The 18,050-nt window shown below is 39.4% G+C and overlaps 2 protein-coding genes across 22 annotated transcripts in view; one reads left to right on the top strand and one right to left on the bottom strand.

The window, feature by feature from the left end:
• The window catches only part of cacna1db (calcium channel, voltage-dependent, L type, alpha 1D subunit, b), a 153,856-nt gene extending 146,652 nt beyond the window's left edge, over nt 1-7,204 (bottom strand). For 15 of the 20 annotated variants that reach the window (XM_055012956.1, XM_055012962.1, XM_055012964.1 and 12 more), the window contains exon 1: nt 6,168-7,203. In XM_055012956.1, the coding sequence (XP_054868931.1) occupies nt 6,168-6,282 (115 nt within the window). In that variant the 5' untranslated portion in view covers nt 6,283-7,203. Of the gene's footprint in view, nt 1-5,677; nt 6,130-6,167 lie in introns of those variants that run through there. The other 5 variants (XM_055012963.1, XM_055012965.1, XM_055012961.1 and 2 more) reach the window with 3 other exon arrangements.
• dcp1a (decapping mRNA 1A) lies at nt 178-16,539 on the top strand. 2 transcript variants are annotated; one of them, XM_023295549.3, is made up of 9 exons: nt 178-350; nt 1,710-1,750; nt 4,087-4,214; nt 7,784-7,850; nt 8,437-8,575; nt 9,705-9,800; nt 12,132-12,746; nt 13,305-13,526; nt 14,657-16,539. In XM_023295549.3, the coding sequence occupies exons 1-9, from the start codon at nt 219-221 to the stop codon at nt 14,735-14,737; spliced, it is 1,521 nt and encodes a 506-aa protein (XP_023151317.2). In that variant the 5' UTR covers nt 178-218; the 3' UTR covers nt 14,738-16,539. The 2 variants fall into 2 exon arrangements, with proteins under 2 accessions (XP_023151317.2, XP_054868942.1); XM_055012967.1 differs by lacking the exon at nt 1,710-1,750 and having other exon boundaries at nt 212-350.
• The last annotated feature ends 1,511 nt before the right edge of the window (nt 16,540-18,050 follow it).

The raw sequence follows: 18,050 nt of genomic DNA on the forward strand, positions 1-18,050 counted from the left end.
ATCTTGTTTGCTTTTATAAAACACATTCGCCGGGTCAAATCTCCTGCTAACATTTTAAAGCGCTACTCTAACAAATTGCCGGTGACCTAAATTGAGTTTTAATCTCCGCGGGAAAAAAAAAAAAAGCTCCTTTTTGAAGACGTCATTTCCGGAGGGGCAGCGGAAGTTATAAGTGTCCGCAGAAATCGGTCCGTGCGGGAGCAACAATCACATCCAAGATGGAGCCCGCTAACGCCGGACATCTGATGAGCTTAGCGGCGCTGCAGAGACAGGACCCTTACATCACCAGGCTGCTCGACGTTACCGGGCAGGTGGCTCTCTACAACTTCAACTCCAAAGCCAACGAATGGGTGAGGTCGGAAGAAAGTTTGGATAAAGACGCGGAACGTAGCAGGCTGTGCTAAGTGTTAGCATGTTAGCTTATGGATAAAAACACTCAGATGTGACAGAATCCGTTAAAGTCGCCCAGATAATGTTCTGATGCGGCTCATATCTCTGTCATTCCGCTGGTGTTTTTTATTGTATTTGCGATAACCAGCTGGTGTTTTATTATCTCAGCTAACTGTAGGCTAGTGGCGCTAATTGCGTTCATAGCTGGCTCAATAGAGAACTGAAGTCCATGGGATTTATCTATTAAAAATAAAAGAAAATGTTTTTTTATGTTCATAGTGATCATGTCTTTACAAATTCCATAATTATTATGGAATCAATCACTTACTAATAAAAAATGACTGGATATCACTAAAATGTCAACTATGATACAATAAATCCCGCAATTACATATTGACCCATCCAGAATGACTTGAAAATGATCCATAATTACAGAAAATTAGTCCAGAATGACATGAAATTTGTCCTAAATGACTCTTAAATTATCCCAAAGGCAGAACACTGATCCAAAATGGCGAGAAATGATACAAGCTGACATTAAAAAAGATGTCCAAAATGACTCGAAACTTGCTCAAAATGACTCAAAAATTGTCCAGAATGACTTGAAATTTGTCCAAATTGACCTGAAAATGATCCATAATTGCAGAAAAGTAGTCCAGAATGACATAAAATTTGTCCTAAATGACTTGAAAATTATCCCAAAGACACAAAAATGATCCAAAATGACGAGAAACGATCCAAGCTGACAAAAAAATTGTCCAAAAGGACTCAAAACTTGTCCAATATAACTTGAAAATGATCCATAATTACAGAAAATTAGTCCAGAATGACATGAAAGTTGTCCTAAATGCCTTGAAAAGTATCCCAAAGACACAAAAATTGTCCAAAATGACAAGAAATGATCCAAGCTGACATAAAGCTTGTTGAAAATGACAAGAAAATTGTCCAAAATTACTCAAAATGATCCATAATTACAGAAAATTACTCCAGAATGGCATGAAAATTGTCCTAAATGACTAGAAAATTGCCCAGGTCAATCTATAACTGAGGGACTTTTGAAGTCCATGGGATATATCTGCATACATTTTTAAAGTTAAAAAAAAAAAAAAACTTAATGTTTTTATGTTCATTATGATCATGTCTTCACAAATTCCACAATTATTTATTATGGAAACAATCACTTATTAATAAAAAATGACTGGATATCACTAAAATGTCAACTATGATACAAAAAGTCCCCAGTTATATATGAACCCAGATGTTATTCAGCACGCTTGGATCAACGGTTGTTTTTGACATGGCGTCACTTTTCATTTCAGGAAAAGACAGAAATCGAGGGCACCCTGTTTGTATATGCAAGGTACGTACACGAGGTGTTAATGATAATTTAATGATGACGGTTTCCTGACGCTGTCATTTGACGTGTTCTGTGCACGTGTTGGCCACAGCATTTTTAAACAAATATTTAATAGACTCTGTGTGATTGTGTACGAGCATAGTTTTACAGTGAAAGAAAAGTATACTGTTTTTAAAGAAAAAAATGAGTTAGAATTTTGATTTAGTAAATAAAAGTCATTTATTGACCCAAACATTGAGCCTATGAAGTAAGTATGATGAGGGTTTGTTTGCTTTTTTTCTTTGCATCCAGGTTTTCTGACTGGCTAAAAAGAAACAACATTAAAGCATCTGAGCTGAGATCAGTTTTAGCTCTGGTCAATTATGATGATTATATGTCTAATTTTATTTAAAGATAAATAATAGATAAATAAATTTTGGACCTAAAACCTGGACATTAATTCACCAAAGCATGAAAAACCTGGCTATTGATGCATCAAAATATCAAAAACCGAGATGTCAATTCAACAAAGCATTAAAATCTTGGATATTAAGGTGATAAAATGGCAAAAACTCGCATATCATTCCACCAAAATGTCAAAAATCTGGATATTATTTAAGACATTAAAAAATGGATGTTAATGCACCAAACCATCAAAAACCTGGATGTTAATGTAACAAAACATTTTTAAAAATGGATATTAATTCACCTAAGCATTAGAAACTTGGATATTATTGCACGAAAACATAAAAAAACCTGGACATGAATGCATCAAAGAGCTAAAAACCTGAATACTGTTGCATCAGAAAATCAAAACCCTGAATATTACTGCACCAAAACATCAATAACCTTGGCTATTAATGCATCAAAATGTCAAAAACCTGGATGTCAGTTAACCAAAGTGTCAAAATCTTGGATATTAGGGCAATTAGTGCTGGGCGATATGGAAAAAATCATATATCACGATATGGATTATTTTATATCACGATAACAATATATATGACGATATACCACAACAAAGTATGTTTCAGTTATTCTCTGAAAAGTTTGACAAAAATTTCATTGCTTACTTTTCTCATGAAACTTCAACCTGTTGCTAGGGCTGGACCCGAATATCCGGTCCGATGGTGGTATGCGGATATTAATTTTGAGATCCAAATATTCGCCCCCTCCTACCTCCACCACCACCCCACCCCCGTCGGGCGTTACGAACCGAGCCGAAAATTCAGCTCTTTCCTCCGGTAGCTCACCGCCTCTGACCTCACGGACCGAACCGAATATTCGAGTCGTTCCTCCGTCCGTCCGTCAACCCCCCACCCCCACCCGGACGTTACGGAGCGGACCGAATGTTCGTCATTAATAGGGACCGAATATCCGGAGCCCAGAAACTGCTATTCGGGCCAGCCCTACCTGTTACGCGTTCATCGTTCAGCACCCGTGAGTTAAGTAACATAAAGCACGTCGCAAACCCGCGTGACATCAAAGAACGTAAAGCGGCGTCATGTCGCAAAACCACAAGACGGAGTTTCTTTGCGAAAAATCTCTTTTTTTATACTTTATTTTCACTTATATAAACTTAGAGTATGCATAGTGACAAGAAAACACTAATACAATCGTCGCAGCCTATTTAATGATATATTTGCTGTAATAGTTGATAAAATTAGGTTAGAAACGATAGAAACGATAGAAGAGAAATGGCACGATAGACACTTTTCTATCGTTCTCACGATATATATCGTCATATCGCCCAGCACTAGGGGCAATAAAACGACAACAAAAATTTGTGTATTATTTCACCAAAATGTCAAGAACCTGGATATTAATTCGCCAAAACATAAAAAACCCAGATATAACCACGCTAAAAGATCAAAAACTAGGATATTATTGTACCCACACATAAAAACGTGGATATTAATGCATGAAAGGCTTAAAAACCCAGATAACGTTGCACCAAAACATCAAAACCCTGAATATTATTGCCCCAACATACTGACAAACCTGGACATTAATTTACCAGGCATATGGGTTCTGTAAAGAGTCTTGAGACAATTTGAATTGTAATTGGCAATATATAAATAAAGTCGAATTGAACTGAAGTGGTTTTAAAAATATGTGTTTCTTATGATTCTTCTTAAATGTTTACAAATCCGTTCAGAAGCCATCTTCCACAACCAAATACTATTGTTCCATATGTTAATGACATATATTTCTATATTTAATTAGATATAATATAAGTGTGTTAATTATATTCCAAAGTATTGCAAGTTTTATTTTTAAAAGGCTCTTTTTCAGTCATTATAAATGATCAAGGCTTTACTACATGCAGTGTCATGGTTGCTGATGTTCTCCGTCCTTTAAAGGTCTGCCTCTCCTCGCCACGGCTTCACCATCATGAACCGACTGAGTACAGAGAACCTGGTGGAGCCGATCAATAAAGATCTGGAGTTCCAGCTGCAGGATCCCTTCTTGCTCTACAGGAATGGCAACTGTGAGTGTTTTGTAGAATCAGAAAACCCCGAGCAATCAATGCAAACTCAGGGGAGACGTGTGTCAGTTTGGACTGAAATCAGATCTAGTTTTATTATTTATTGCTTGGAATCAAATTTCTGAAGTGTGAACTGATTCTTGAAGAGTTACCAGCAGCAGAACTTCGGAGGCCAAGAGCCACGATAGTAATCGATATCGTGATGCACGGAATGGATTTGGTTCACATTTTAGCCGGAGTTCAGATTTACGGCGAAAATCGACGTACATCTATCTGTAGGAACAGACATAAGTGGAGGACCTGCTGTACCTGATAACTAATGTCAGGTTCACGTGTCTAATGAAGTTTTGGAGGGATCTATAGGATGATGGATCAGTGTGATCTGTTATAGCGCTGCATTATAGGAGGAGAGTTGCAGGTGATTCCTACTTCACTGCCAATTTCAGACAAGTTTTAAGGCTAAGATTGATGATAAACTGAGACATCTTTCAAGAAAAAAAAGCTTATTGAAAATGTTGCATCACAAATGTACAAAAAAGCATTTTAATATGTTGTACAAAAAGTCAGAAACTCTCTAATGCCTGTAGGGATGTCAAGCATTATTTTTTTTAGCTGCGTAATATGTTTGTAGAGGATATTTCTGCCATAAAGCTCAAAGAAAAATATTAACATTTATCTCTTTTAGCATATCTTTGAAAGTAGACAGTTTTTATCTGGTGAAACATTTGGGGAAAAGTCATACTTTAGTTAACGTACTGGAAATCAAGTTTACACAACGCATGTAGCAAACACACGATAAATATGCGAATGTCTGCAGATAATACAAAATTGGAAACAGTTTAACAGTAATTGTGGCGTTTGAAGAGTTCTTGCTCCCTTCTACTTGATCAGTAACAATGTCTGTTTTCTGCATGGGTTTTATTTACCATTTTCCCCACTTCAAAAAGCTACAAATGTCCTGTTTGCATGGGATCAGTATTACCTGGGGACCTCTGGTAGTTTCTGAATTGCCCCCACATCTGTGTTTCTAAGCAAAGTCCATATTTTACTCGAATTTACCGACATTACAGCCTGGATATGATGTCAAATCTGTGCACGTCTGATGGGTCACAGAATCCGGTGTGGTTCCTGCTCTGTCCAACATGCTGAACCGACAGCGTTGCCATGACAACGTAATCTGTGCTTTCCAAAACCCTTCGGCCGATACGTCGCTGTTAAACCTATGTTACTATTGTTAGGATCTCGTTAGGTTTAGGCACAAAAACCACTTGGTTAGGTTTATGGAAAGCTTGTTGTTCGGGTTAAAATGATCTCTTTTAACGTGGTATGTAGTCGTCATGACAACAGTAAATATGTCAAAGCAGCAGCATGACCTGAGAACAGCGGGCAGCGTTGTGGGAATATCAGGCCGTCAGGGTGTTTGTATTCAGCCTGTTGAAAGATAGGCCCAGAAAAATGTTTCTTACCATCATCCATCTCAGTATCCTCCCAGATCTCCCTCTTCTGGTTGGTCTGATTTTTCTGTGAATGCTCCACAGGCCTGTTGTGTATCGGCCTACTCCTGCATTTGTGCCTAAAATGCTGTCAATAATTTCCACCGCAGCCTCCAGAATTCAACCAGGAAAGAGGTAGAAAACAATGAAAACAACCAAAATAGCCCCCAGTCACTGAGATGCAGATCCGTACGGGACTAGTATTATCACAGGACGTCGGTGTTTGGCCAAATATGGTAGGTAATGTACGGTGGATTTTTTCTTTACAAATTACAGCCATGGAGCATTCACACGGGATTAAGATCACAGACATCCTCCAATTATTACAGATCACCATTGGTCCCCAGGTAATGCTGATCCCATGTGAGTTGGGCTAAAGTTTGTAATTTAGCCAAGGATTTCTGAACGTAGGCGTTGACAGCATTCACAGGTACAGACACACTGAGAACAGAACAATCAGTACCTCTGAAGATGCCGAGCAAACACCTCCCCAGGGTTCTCTGGAACATTTCTTCTCCCTTTTGCTTGAAGTCATTTTGGCGTCTTGGAGCATCAAGTAGAAACACTTTATCACTCATGGCCTCTCAGTGGCCTAGCAGACACTAGCAGTTATCACGGTTACCATCCTGCACCGGACCAACAACCAAGAAGACGACTGTTACTCGATATTTACTCTACTATACTTGTTGTGGATTTGCGTGGAGTCATTTAGCCGTATGGACAGAGTTCAGTGGGAAGTCACAAAACGTGACAGAAATCCTCAGATCTTCAGAAAGTAACTGACGGCGCTGCCACCAAGGTAGTCTATCAGAAGTCTGAAGACAAGTTTCATCAAGGCAATGAATAAAGAACTGGACTGTTTTCCCATTTGTTTGCTGATGAGAATGAATAACATGGCTAAGGTCAGCGTCAGAGTCGACTGCTCCCCTTTTGGACTCGGTTTGCCTATCAGCCTCCCCGGTATGGAAGACATGATGTACGGTTCCGTTGGTATTCTGCTTCTCCAGTAGCTTTACTTCAGTCCAAGTGCTGTTTTCATCATTTTTAATCCTTATAGTGGGTTAAACTGCAGACAAATCAAATGGTTGTTAATCAAAACCGTGGTTCCTCAGGTTGTGTTGGTCCCCTGTAGATGACAGGTCAGAGCAGATTCTCAGATGGTATCCTCTCCTGAGTTTTGTTCCATCTGTTGGGTGGTTTATGTGGTCTTCAGTCCATTTGTTCTTTTTAGTGAAGCAACTTCCTGTTTCGTGATTCTGTGGTAATAAATCTGTGAACCAGTAGATTCTGATGGTGCTCTCCTAGAAAGGTGTGGCTGTTGTGGCGAAGCTTCTTTGAGATAAAAATGATGAACCCTGAGAAGTTAGATTGAAGAGTAAAGAGTCAACAGAAGGACGAGGGATCCTTTGGAGATGCTGATGTTCAACAGTTGCTTAAATATTCCTCCAAGTCTCGCTGAACGCTGACAAACTCACAGCAGAAGGCTGATGAGTGCACTCAAAGTTGGAGAGACGGGCACTCGGATGCTCACACACACCTGTTTACACCTCTTCGTGTTCCCACAGGTAGCAGTAGGAGGCAAACAGTCCGGTTGCTAGGTTACCTCAGCCTCTTGAGACCTCGAGTATGGCAGTATTTCATCACAAACAAGCAGTGTAATATTAGTAGTAATGACCATTGGTTCAGTAAAAACAGCTGATATACATTTAGCTTTTTAACATTTATTTGTACATGAAGTAGAATTTGTCCTTTTGGGTATTTTCAGTGTGGTGTTAGTCATGGCTGTTTGCTCTACATTACAGCTGCAGTGACTCATTTTTGTACTCTGCTCTTGGCACTTGATATAATTGTTTGTTTTTTAAACGACATCATGTAGAAGTGTCTGCTCCACACAGATCCAAAGCTCGAGTTATGTAGAGTACGTCTGGGCAGTAAATAAGCAGAGCCTTTATGGACACCCTGTATATACATATATGTATGTATGTCAAGGGCTTTGTCAAATGTAATGCTTCTTTTGTGACATGTCCAGTGCAGACATGGTATAAAACATGGTATTTGTGGTTTTTTTTCTTTAAACAGTGGGTATCTACAGTATTTGGTTCTACGACAAGAGGGACTGCCAACGCATCGCTCAGCTCATGGTCAAGTAAGTAGCTGGACATGTTCATACTATGTCTGCATACATGTGAAAAAGGACACGTCTTTACAAGGTGTGATCAGGAAGTTCTGGGACTGAACTTATAAAACGCAAAAATCGCACTGAACTCATATCTGGCTGCCATCCTCTTCCAAGTAGTTTTTTGTGCAGCGCTACTCTGCTCCAGGAGCTCCTGCCACATTTGGAGTGCTCTTGGGAATTCCCATTCTGCAAGAACTTCAAGCATCATCTGCAACATGAGCTGGTTCTCCAACCCTTGAAGTCGTGTTTGATGTGCCCTCTTCATTTGAGACAACAGATTGTTTCTCTGCTGTTTAGTTTCTGGGTTGTAGCTGTCTATCCCACTTTCATTCCCAGTAATGATCCTCGATGTGAAGGTTCAGTTATTTTCACATTGCAGTTTTTGCCTTTTATACAGTCCTGCAACTTCTTGATCGCACCTTGTGCTGCTTTTATGTTGTTTTTCACCCTGTTTCAGAAGCAGCTCTGCTTTTGAGGAGTGCTTTAAATTTTTGTAATTTGGCAAAATAAATGCCTAGACTACATGTTTACATGCTTTAATACCTCCCTGAAGGATTGTGAAACAGGAAGCAGACCATGCCCAGAGGACGTCACCAGAGAGGGTGGAGCCGGGGAGGACCAACGGCATGGCAGAACCCCAACCCATCGACATCCTCGAGCTGCTCAGCAAAGCCAAGGAGGAATATCAGAGAGTGAGGAAGCAGAATTAACACATGTTGTTGCTCGTCTTAGCCGAGCAGATAAAACACATTGTTCTTCATTATTTGTGTATTTTTCAGCAGCGCTTTAGGAACTCGAGTATTTCTTGCTGATTATAAATACAGAAACAGAGATTTAAATCAAGCTCCGCACATGTCATATATTGTCTGTATATATTGTGTTTGTCGCTCCAGCAAACTAAAACCACCTCAGAATCTGAAGAATAAATTGTAGATATTTTCTAGCTACCTCTTAGATCAGGGCTGTCAAGCCACAACTCCAAATATTTCCTTTGTTTTTGTGCAAAAAAGTACATTCTGAAAATGCTCACATTTAAGGAATTATCTTTTTACAAAAATATTATGAACAGCATGAAATTTGTCATGAAAAATAAGTTCAGTTTCAGCAACATTCAGCCTCAGTTTATCATTTCCACATTACAACTTCCAGATCACAGAGTGTCTACAAAGGAACACAACATTTAGTCATCTGGAACTGAATGATATAGGGTTTTACTTTATGATCAAAACAACAAAAATCAGACAAAAAAAGACAAAAAAACAACAAAATATGACAAAACTGAGATGCAAAATGACAAAAAGTAGACAAACGAAACACAATGACAAGACATGAGACACCCCGGTATAGATATTGAATGAAACGTGTTCACTGGTCTGACTGAGATTCCTGTGGATTATATCAGATGTAGGAGCTTCTATTTACGCTGCTCCACATAAAACCTGAGTTTGTGACCTCCAGTTCTCTACTAGTACTGTTTATAATACTGAAAACTGTGTTTATAATGCTGAAAACTATGTGTGTATAATACTGAAAACTGTGTGTTTATAATACTGAAAACTGTGTGTTTATAATACTGAAAACTGTGTGTTTATAATACTGAAAACTGTGTTTATAATACTGAAAACTGTGTGTTTATAATACTGAAAACTGTGTGTTTATAATACTGAAAACTGTGTGTTTATAATACTGAAAACTGTGTTTATAATACTGAAAACTGTGTGTTTATAATACTGAAAACTGTGTTTATAATACTGAAAACTGTGTTTATAATACTGAAAACTGTGTGTTTAAAATACTGAAAGCTGTGTGTTTAAAATGCAGGCCCAGGCAGGTGAACCAGACGTGTCTACAGATCTGAATGTGAAAGCAGCTGTCATCCCTACAGAGCGTGCCCACAGTGCTCCCCAACCTGAAAAGGTACGTACGTTACACAAATATGCAAAGTAAATCACTTGAGCTTTCCTATTTATTGACTTACCTGCAGCAGATCACTACGTGTGGAGAACTCCGTCATCCTCTTCACTCCTACTCAGAGACTGTGGAGGAGGACAGAGCAGCTTCTTATTCCAGGTGTCGCTGTCGCCCCTTACATGGTCGGCCTTTGGCAGCAGGAAAAGCTCGGAATACTGAAAACAGACTCCTAAAAACACTCCTGCAGCCCACGTCACTGTTAATAGGGTATTAACTGCAGGTTGTGGATGAAAAGCTGGTCAAAGAACATTTTTTAACAATGAATCTTAAGGATTACACGAGGAACAGGTAGTGGTTTGATACAGGGCTGTGCCAAGTAGAATTTTGTTATTAATTTCTAGGAATTTAGTCAAAAACAGTGGAGGCCTGTCTCTAGATAAGATAAGCTCGACTTTATTCATCCCGAAATTATTTTGCCAGAGTACAATACAGGGGGTCGTCAGTTTACGACGTCATCGACCTGTGACTGCTCTGACTCATCTCCTCATGTCTGGTTTGATTGTCTGTGTTGCATGTTTTAACTGTCAAAGCACCTCATGAACGCTGTTCTTAACCTTCCTGTTGTCCTCATTTACAGGCACCAAAAAATATTGTTTCCTGTCTGAAAAAAATCCGAAAAATCAGCAAAAAATTCCTCAAATTTCTGAAAATTTGCAAAACCTTCAGGAAGAAAATTCCGATAATTCTTTAAAAGTTTCCCTTAAAAGTTTTGTTTTAAAAAAAATCCTCCAAATTTGGCAAGAAAATTCTTGTAAATATTTTCAAAAAAGGAGTAAAAATCTTCAAAAAAAATCCTAAAAATATCTAAAATGATTCCATATATATCAGTAAAACTTCTAATATTTTCTTTAAGAACATTCACATAAAAATGAATCAAAATCCAGGAAAATTCACTGCATTTTGGTTGATTTTTATGTGAATGTTCTTAAGAAACATTTTTAACTTTTTTTCCACCAAAAAAATGCTCAAAGATTTCCCCAAAAATGTTGAAAATGTGGACATCAGAAGTTTCACTGTGAAAATATATTTTTTTTCCACATTTTCAAACTTTAAAACAGGTCAATCTTTTTTTCTTTTTTTTTTTAAATATTGAGAAACATTTTCAGCTTCTACTTTGCTGGATTTTTCTCAGTACATTTTTTTTGGTGTGCAGGAATATGTGTAATGTAAACAACTTGAAACATGCCATGGGATAAGGATAATCCTATTTAAAAATGAGTACTTTAATGTAATATATCCTCCTGAGATCGTTCCTTTCTGTCCTCAGTAGTGGACGTTTGATATCTTTTGACTTATCTGAGCTGCTGTAGCCTGATGAGCTCCATAGAGGACATCCCAGCATTTCCAGTCATATCTCCCATGGGATGGGATGAGGGGAACTTCTGACTGTTGAGAGTTTAATTTATGTTCAGTTTAATTTAATTTCTTAACTCCTCCTGTTAGGTTCAGCAAAAATGTTCCTTGGTCATGTTCAATTATCCAGAAGTGTCAGAAACTAAAAAATTCCAATAAACATCGTTTATATCTCATTATTAACTCCATTATTAAGCATTTCTATCAATATTTAGTGCACTGGAGTTCTTTAGCTCTCACAGATTATGGTTCATTGAGGATAATTCACTAGTTTTTCATGAAAACTGCATGTTAAAATGTGTTTTAATGTGCATTGGAAAGACCTACACAATAGTTTACATGGCATTGTTTTTTTTTTTTTATTTTATTTTACATTATGATTTTTTTTTCTTTTCATGTAGTTGATAAATTAACATCTCTTCTGTTCAGGGTGCAAATATGTGATATGAACCATTTTCATTTTATACGTTGGTTACACTTATTAAGCCGAGCAGAAGAAGTTTCATACTAATAAATAAATGTTAAGAATTTTTTTTCTTTAAAATGGGTCAGTTTGACCTGTAGCATCACAGGCAGGTTAAAGTTTCATTAGAAAATGGATTGGCATTCTTGTTTTCTCGTCAGCCTGTTTTGATTTAGAAGTGTCATTGTTTTTTTGTTTTTTTCTGTTATCCACTAGAAAAATTTAAATTGAAAGATCCTTTTGTCCCTTGGTTCTCAGGAGGATATAAAATGTTAAATAATCACAGGTTCCCAGAGTCTGAATATTAATCGTCTTGTAGCAGTAAATTCTCCCATATAAGACAATGGAATGATCAGATGTTTAGTATTCCAGCTGGTTCATCAACAGTTAACTGATTATCAAGCAGCTGTTGGATAGTTTTCCGTCTTTAAGCTCATCGTTTTCTCCTTTCCCCCCTCCAGAGCTCTCATATGATGGTGAAGCAGATCACGGTGGAGGAACTCTTCGGCTCGTCTCTCCCTAAAGACCCCTCTCTACCCTCCTTGCCCCCTCAGAATGCCTCTTCCTCCCATGAACCCTCCACCGCCTACATCCAGAAACCTCCGTACCCGCCTCCAGCCCACCAGAGCTCCCTGCTCCCTCCCCAGCTGGCAGCCCAGGACCCCGGGTCCAACCAGCGGCACCAGGGCCCCGGCCTCCTCCCGGCTCCGTACACACTCCATCCCGGTCCTGTTTTCCAGTCGGTGGTCTCCAGGTCGGACCCCCAGCCTCACTGCTCCGTCTCCCCTCTCATGCTGCGTCCGGCCGGCCCAGAGCATCGCCCCGCTCCCCCTGGTCCCTCAGCTCCTCCACCGGCTCCTCCGGCCTATCTGGGTCAGGAGATACTCAGCACGCTGAAGGCGACGGTCCCGTCTGTAAACTCGGACATTCACAAACCCATCCTGGCCCCAAACTTCCTGCCGAGCACGCTGGTTCCCCCCTACAGCTTCCAGGAGCCGATGGGGAAGCCTCTTCTGCAGCACGGCAAAGACATGGACGTTTTCTCTCAGCCTCCAAACCTGATCAAACCCATGTCTGTGAGTGTCTTTCTCATATCTGATGTTTTCATTCTCACATACACTCCTATACAGGGAGTCCTCGACTTACATCAGAGTTCTGTTCCTACGGTGTGACGTTAGTCAGAACTCCGGTGTAAATCTAAACAAAGCCGTTCTGTGCATCACAATATTGATTAGTTTACATATTAGTACGACTACAGTAATGACAAACAGTCATTAGCTCACACTGAAACACAACTCTGTAGGAAAATGTAAACTGTAAGTCTGACCTACGCTGGGAGCCATAATGAAGTCAGTGAATGTAAACAAAGCCGTCTTATAGCGCCGCATGGCGTCTGTACATACAGTATTCATCCGCTCAGCTCGCCAACTAGTTCCACTGAACCAGTTCCGACTTAACAACAAACCGTTATGTCAAACCGAAGACCGACCCGTAATCCGTTCTGTCATAACAGCGATACGATGTAAGTGGAGGACGCTGTAAACCGATGTCCTCCTGTGTTGGAATTCATTAGATTGTAATCCAGCATGTCGGTTCTTCTCGTGTCGTTTCTACTCCTTTGTTCCAATCTTCAGGCCGTTCCCATGAGTCCAGGTCTGGCTGTTCCAGGGTCGGAGATTTCGGTGCTCCTCTCCCCCAGTGCTTTCCAGCAGGCGATCAACACGACGACGGGGGCGGTATCGGTGGTCCCTCCAGCCCCCTCTGAGGCCTCCTCTGCCTGTGGAGGAGCTGCAGAGCCTCCAGCAGCATCCTGCAGCAAAACACAGCTCCAGGAGACCCTGATTCATCTCATTAAGGTAAACTAAGGGCGTAAAACATAGAAATACATGCTGGCATTTGTTAATGTGGGAGAATTCCAAGATCTTAACATTGGAATTCAAAGGTTGGAGGGCAAAGTTAAAAGGCTGGACTGCATTTTATTTATTTATTTTTTTTACTGGTTTTGGTTTAATTTCTCAGGTTTGGAGACTCTGTGTAATGAAACAGGGAATGAATGGAGCTTATAGCATCAACTAAAATACATTAAAATAATTTAACAGCAACATCTGTTTCCACAAACGTTCAGGATTATTTCCAGCTGATTTCTGTGTTCCACACTGGAAGCAGCACATTCAGGTTAATTAACTTTCTGTTAACATAAATAAACTTTCCACACTTCATTCTTTCTTGCATTGGTGTCAGAAGAAATGTTGTTTATTTGAAGTCTGAAACAGATGGAGTTTATGCAGAGTAGCACACTTTTAAATGGTCTCTGTTTGGTTCTGCACAGAATGTGAACACAATGATTTAATGGATTAAAGTGGAATTAATCCCATGTCCAGAGGCTTGTAGATGTTTGGTTTGATTTTGTTGAGATGCAGGTTGGACTGGGCCTCCTGAACAGATTTTATGGCAGAAATTGGAAGTCTTTTTGTGGTAATTTTAGATGCCTCTGTGGTCATTTTGCAACTTTTTGTCATTATTTTGTGTCTTTTTATGGTAAAAAAAAAAAGAGTCATTTTGTGTTATTTTATCAAACAAAATAAATTGTATCTGTTTCCCAGAAATCACTTTCCACTAAGTTCCCCGTTACAAAAACACCTCTCCAGGAAGTGCGTTAATTCCAGATCACATGACCTGCTCCATATGATGTCATTTCCTCCTGAAGAAAAGACTGGCCAGACTCCAAGGCTTTCTGACTTATTTAATATAAAGTAGTCAACAGGTTTACTACAATATCTTTAGAAATAAACTGTATATATAATATTTAGAAGAATCTTTCTCTAAAATGCCACGTGGTGTTTGGTTTTAGTTGATTTTAGGCCTGAAAACAGCAAAAATGTCTACTATGATACAAAAAGTCCTTTAATTATATATTGACCCATCTGTCATCTTATTTCCACAAACACACAGTTTGTTCATGTTTTATTTTTTTCCTCTTGTCTAGCATGATGCAGACTTCCTCTCTGCCATCCATGAAGCTTACCTGCAGACTCTGTCCAAGGACTTCAGCAACATGAAGCTATAGTCCTGCTCCTCTCATCACCACGGCTTCTTCCTGAGCTCCAAGCCCTTCATGACCACTGAAGAGACCAGAGGATGAGTTTAAAGAAGCGGACGGTGTTCCACACCACGACTCTTCAGAGAATTATTTTTATTATTATTAGAGCATGCACCGAAACATTTAAGCCCTGCTAATGTCAAACCAGAACTACTGTGGAAAGGAGGAGGAGATCCACGGATTGGTGAAGTTAATTCTCTGGAGGATGGGCCACAGTGAATCAGAGACGCTGCTTCTCATCACACGTCTGGAGTTCTGTCAGTCCAATATGGGGAGATTTGATAACACACTTCTGCACTGACTGCTTATGAAGACGGTAACCTCAGTTCTGGGGAGCTCAGAGCTGCTTTAAGGGTCTTTGTGGAGCCGCTGTCCCTCTGTGTGACGTTAAAAAGAGCTTCTCAGAACACTGAAGCCTGTATATTTTTTTTTAAAAAGCCGCAGAGACGCTGCATAGCTGGTGCAGATCTGTGGCGTTTTGTGTTTGGAGGAGAACTTCTGTAAATGTTGGGAGAAGCACTTGCAGCTACGAACTAGAAATCAGCTGTTTTTTGTTTTTTAAACTTGTTATGGACTGTGAGATGTTTCTAACGCACAAACCAGCTTCTTTGCTACCTATCTCCACATTTCCCCTCATCTTCACTCCTCCAGCTGAGCTCGTGATGCTCGATGTTCTTGGAGGGGATTTGTGCAACAGACGAGAGCCAGAAAGCCTTTAGGGAAGCCAGCGTTCTGGGATATTTTAGGATGGTACCGTAGAGCTAAACTCACCTCTGGGTGCTGCAGTCGATGTGTGATTGGAATCTGAAAAAAATGCAAATCGTTCATATTCAGCCCTATTATTATTATGATTATTATTATTATGAGTAAAGTGCTTAAAATGGGCGTGCTTCACTCTGCTCCAGTTATCCAAACTAATCATGAAAACTACCTCTGTTCCCATTTTTAAATTTGTTTTTCCAGATGAGTCCTGGAGAGAAACTTAAATTGGGTTTTTATTTGCAGTAAGAGGCTACTGCAGCACAGAAACTCGTCTGCATCGTCATCATGTGGAACGCCGAGCGGAGATCTAATGTACAGAAAAAAAAACACAAAAATCTGCTTTTTTTCCTCCCGTCATGTCGTCACAAAATGTTCAACACGCAGAAGACCATTAAAGCTGTCTAGAAATTAATATAAACCTATGAAAATTTTGTTTTCCGTCCAACAAACGGAGTTGTTCAACATGGAAATAGTTTATTTTTCTTTTTAATTTTCAGCATTAAAGGCAAAGATTCTGTTCTTCAATTTTTCTTTATTTCAATTCAGACAATCTTTTTTAAAAAATGAGTGAGCGGCATGAATTTCTGCATAAATCCTGGATTGTGACGCTGGTTCTGCTCTTTGAATGTATTGAATGTAGAATGAGTTCCAGAACTCCACTTCAACATCCCCCTTTTTTTTCTTTCCTCTGTTTTTTATTTGGCAAAATCCAAATTCAGAATGTAAAAATAACACTCCTGCAGCCCGGGAGCAAATCAGATCGTTTGTTGACTTGATTGCCGTGTAATAATTCCTAGTTTCCAACATTTCTGCAGATTGTTTTTAATCCCAGTCGCATATTTAAAGACTTTAAGATTATTTTACACTTTAGGTTTAATTTATCTCATTGGCCGAGAGATATGATTTTGGAAAATGTCTTTGGAGGTTTAATTTTCTAAGATTGTTTGTCCCTGTGCTTAATTTGGTTTATTATGGATATTTTGTTATATTAAAGATTTGAGAATAGAGTTGTGTTTTTGTGTTGCTGTTTTAAAATTTTAATGCTTAAACATGAATGTGACGTTAAGTTTTGTTGTAATATTGAAGATTTTTTACTCACAAGTTTCTAATAGAACTTACAGAGTTTAGGTGTAAATCCGTGTTCAGTGTCTTGGATTTTTGGTTTGTTTTTGGGTTTTGTGCATCATTTTTGTTTCAGGACTCGGTGCAGTTTGTGATTCTCACCACTAGATGTCAGCAGCTGCTTGATATTATGCCGTGGAGCCCCACAGTTTATAGCAGTGGTGTCCAACATGCGGCCGTGGGCCAAAAGTGGTCGTCCAGAGGGTCCAATCCGGCCCTCAAAGTGTAAAAATTCCAGAGAAGACATTAACTGCAGATTGTAAATTAGTAAAACTATAAATTTAAAATCATTTCTAGACCATGACAAGTTGTTTGGATCAGAAAGTAAAATACTAGATTGTTCAGTTCCAGATAGCTGTGATTATAATGTGAGTTGTGGTTATTTCTATGTTATTCTGCTGTGGTTTTACTGGTCACTGGAGATCAGACTGGATGAATGTGGAACCTGGACTAAGATGAGTTTGACTCTCCTGATTTAAAGACTGCCAGCAGTAAATTCTAGTCAGTTAGTTTCCAGCCCATAATAGCCTGGTTTGGGGTTTCAATGACAAACTGTTTTTCTTTCTCCTTCTGAGCAGGTAAATCCTGATGAACTACAGATCGAATGCTGTCAGTTTCCTCTCCAGGTCCTCTGCTGGCCACATGTGGAAGCTTCTAATTGTGTTTCTCAACATCACAAAGAGAGAAGGTTAGTCAGTGAACTTTGTATAAATGAGTCCAAACTGAACCAAACTCCATCTGGAGGCAGATTCTCTCCACTGTTAGCTGTCGGTTAAACGCTGTTTAAGTGTAACTGATTTAACTCCCCGTTAATCAGGTCAGCCTCAGGAGGAAATGTCATTAAGGTGAGATTACTGTCGTTGGTGATCACTCTTTTTGCACATCAGCGTCCACTGTTCATGTGGATGCTCCAGCCTGAAGGACGGCTGCAGTTTACAGGTTAAATAAAGTAAAGCTGGCAGTGGTACTGAAGTAATATTACCTCAGCATTACTACAGCGACACTAACTTCTATCTTATTGCTTTTCTACTTTTTAGGCTGCATTTCTTTTATTATGTCATATTGTTTTCTTTCTTGAGTTTCCGTTGGGATAGACAAAAGTTTGTCTTCAAGAAGGAACTACTTACATTTTACTCCTGACTTTTCAATACAATTCATTTCAGTTTTATTTATATAGCGCCAATTACCGTCAAATTGTCTTAAGACTCTTTCCAGAGCCCATATGAACCTCCAGAGCAAGCCCTAAGGAGACAGTGGCAAGGAAAACACCCTTTTAACAGGAAGAAACCTGGAGCAGAACCCGGCTCTTTATATGGGGGGACCCATCTGCTGCTGGCTGGGCGGGTTGAGAGGGACAGAAGAGGTAGAGATGTGGAGGGGTAGAGGGATAGAGATA

This window comes from Amphiprion ocellaris, chromosome 8, assembly GCF_022539595.1.
Source record: "Amphiprion ocellaris isolate individual 3 ecotype Okinawa chromosome 8, ASM2253959v1, whole genome shotgun sequence".
NCBI classification, from domain to species: domain Eukaryota; kingdom Metazoa; phylum Chordata; class Actinopteri; family Pomacentridae; genus Amphiprion; species Amphiprion ocellaris.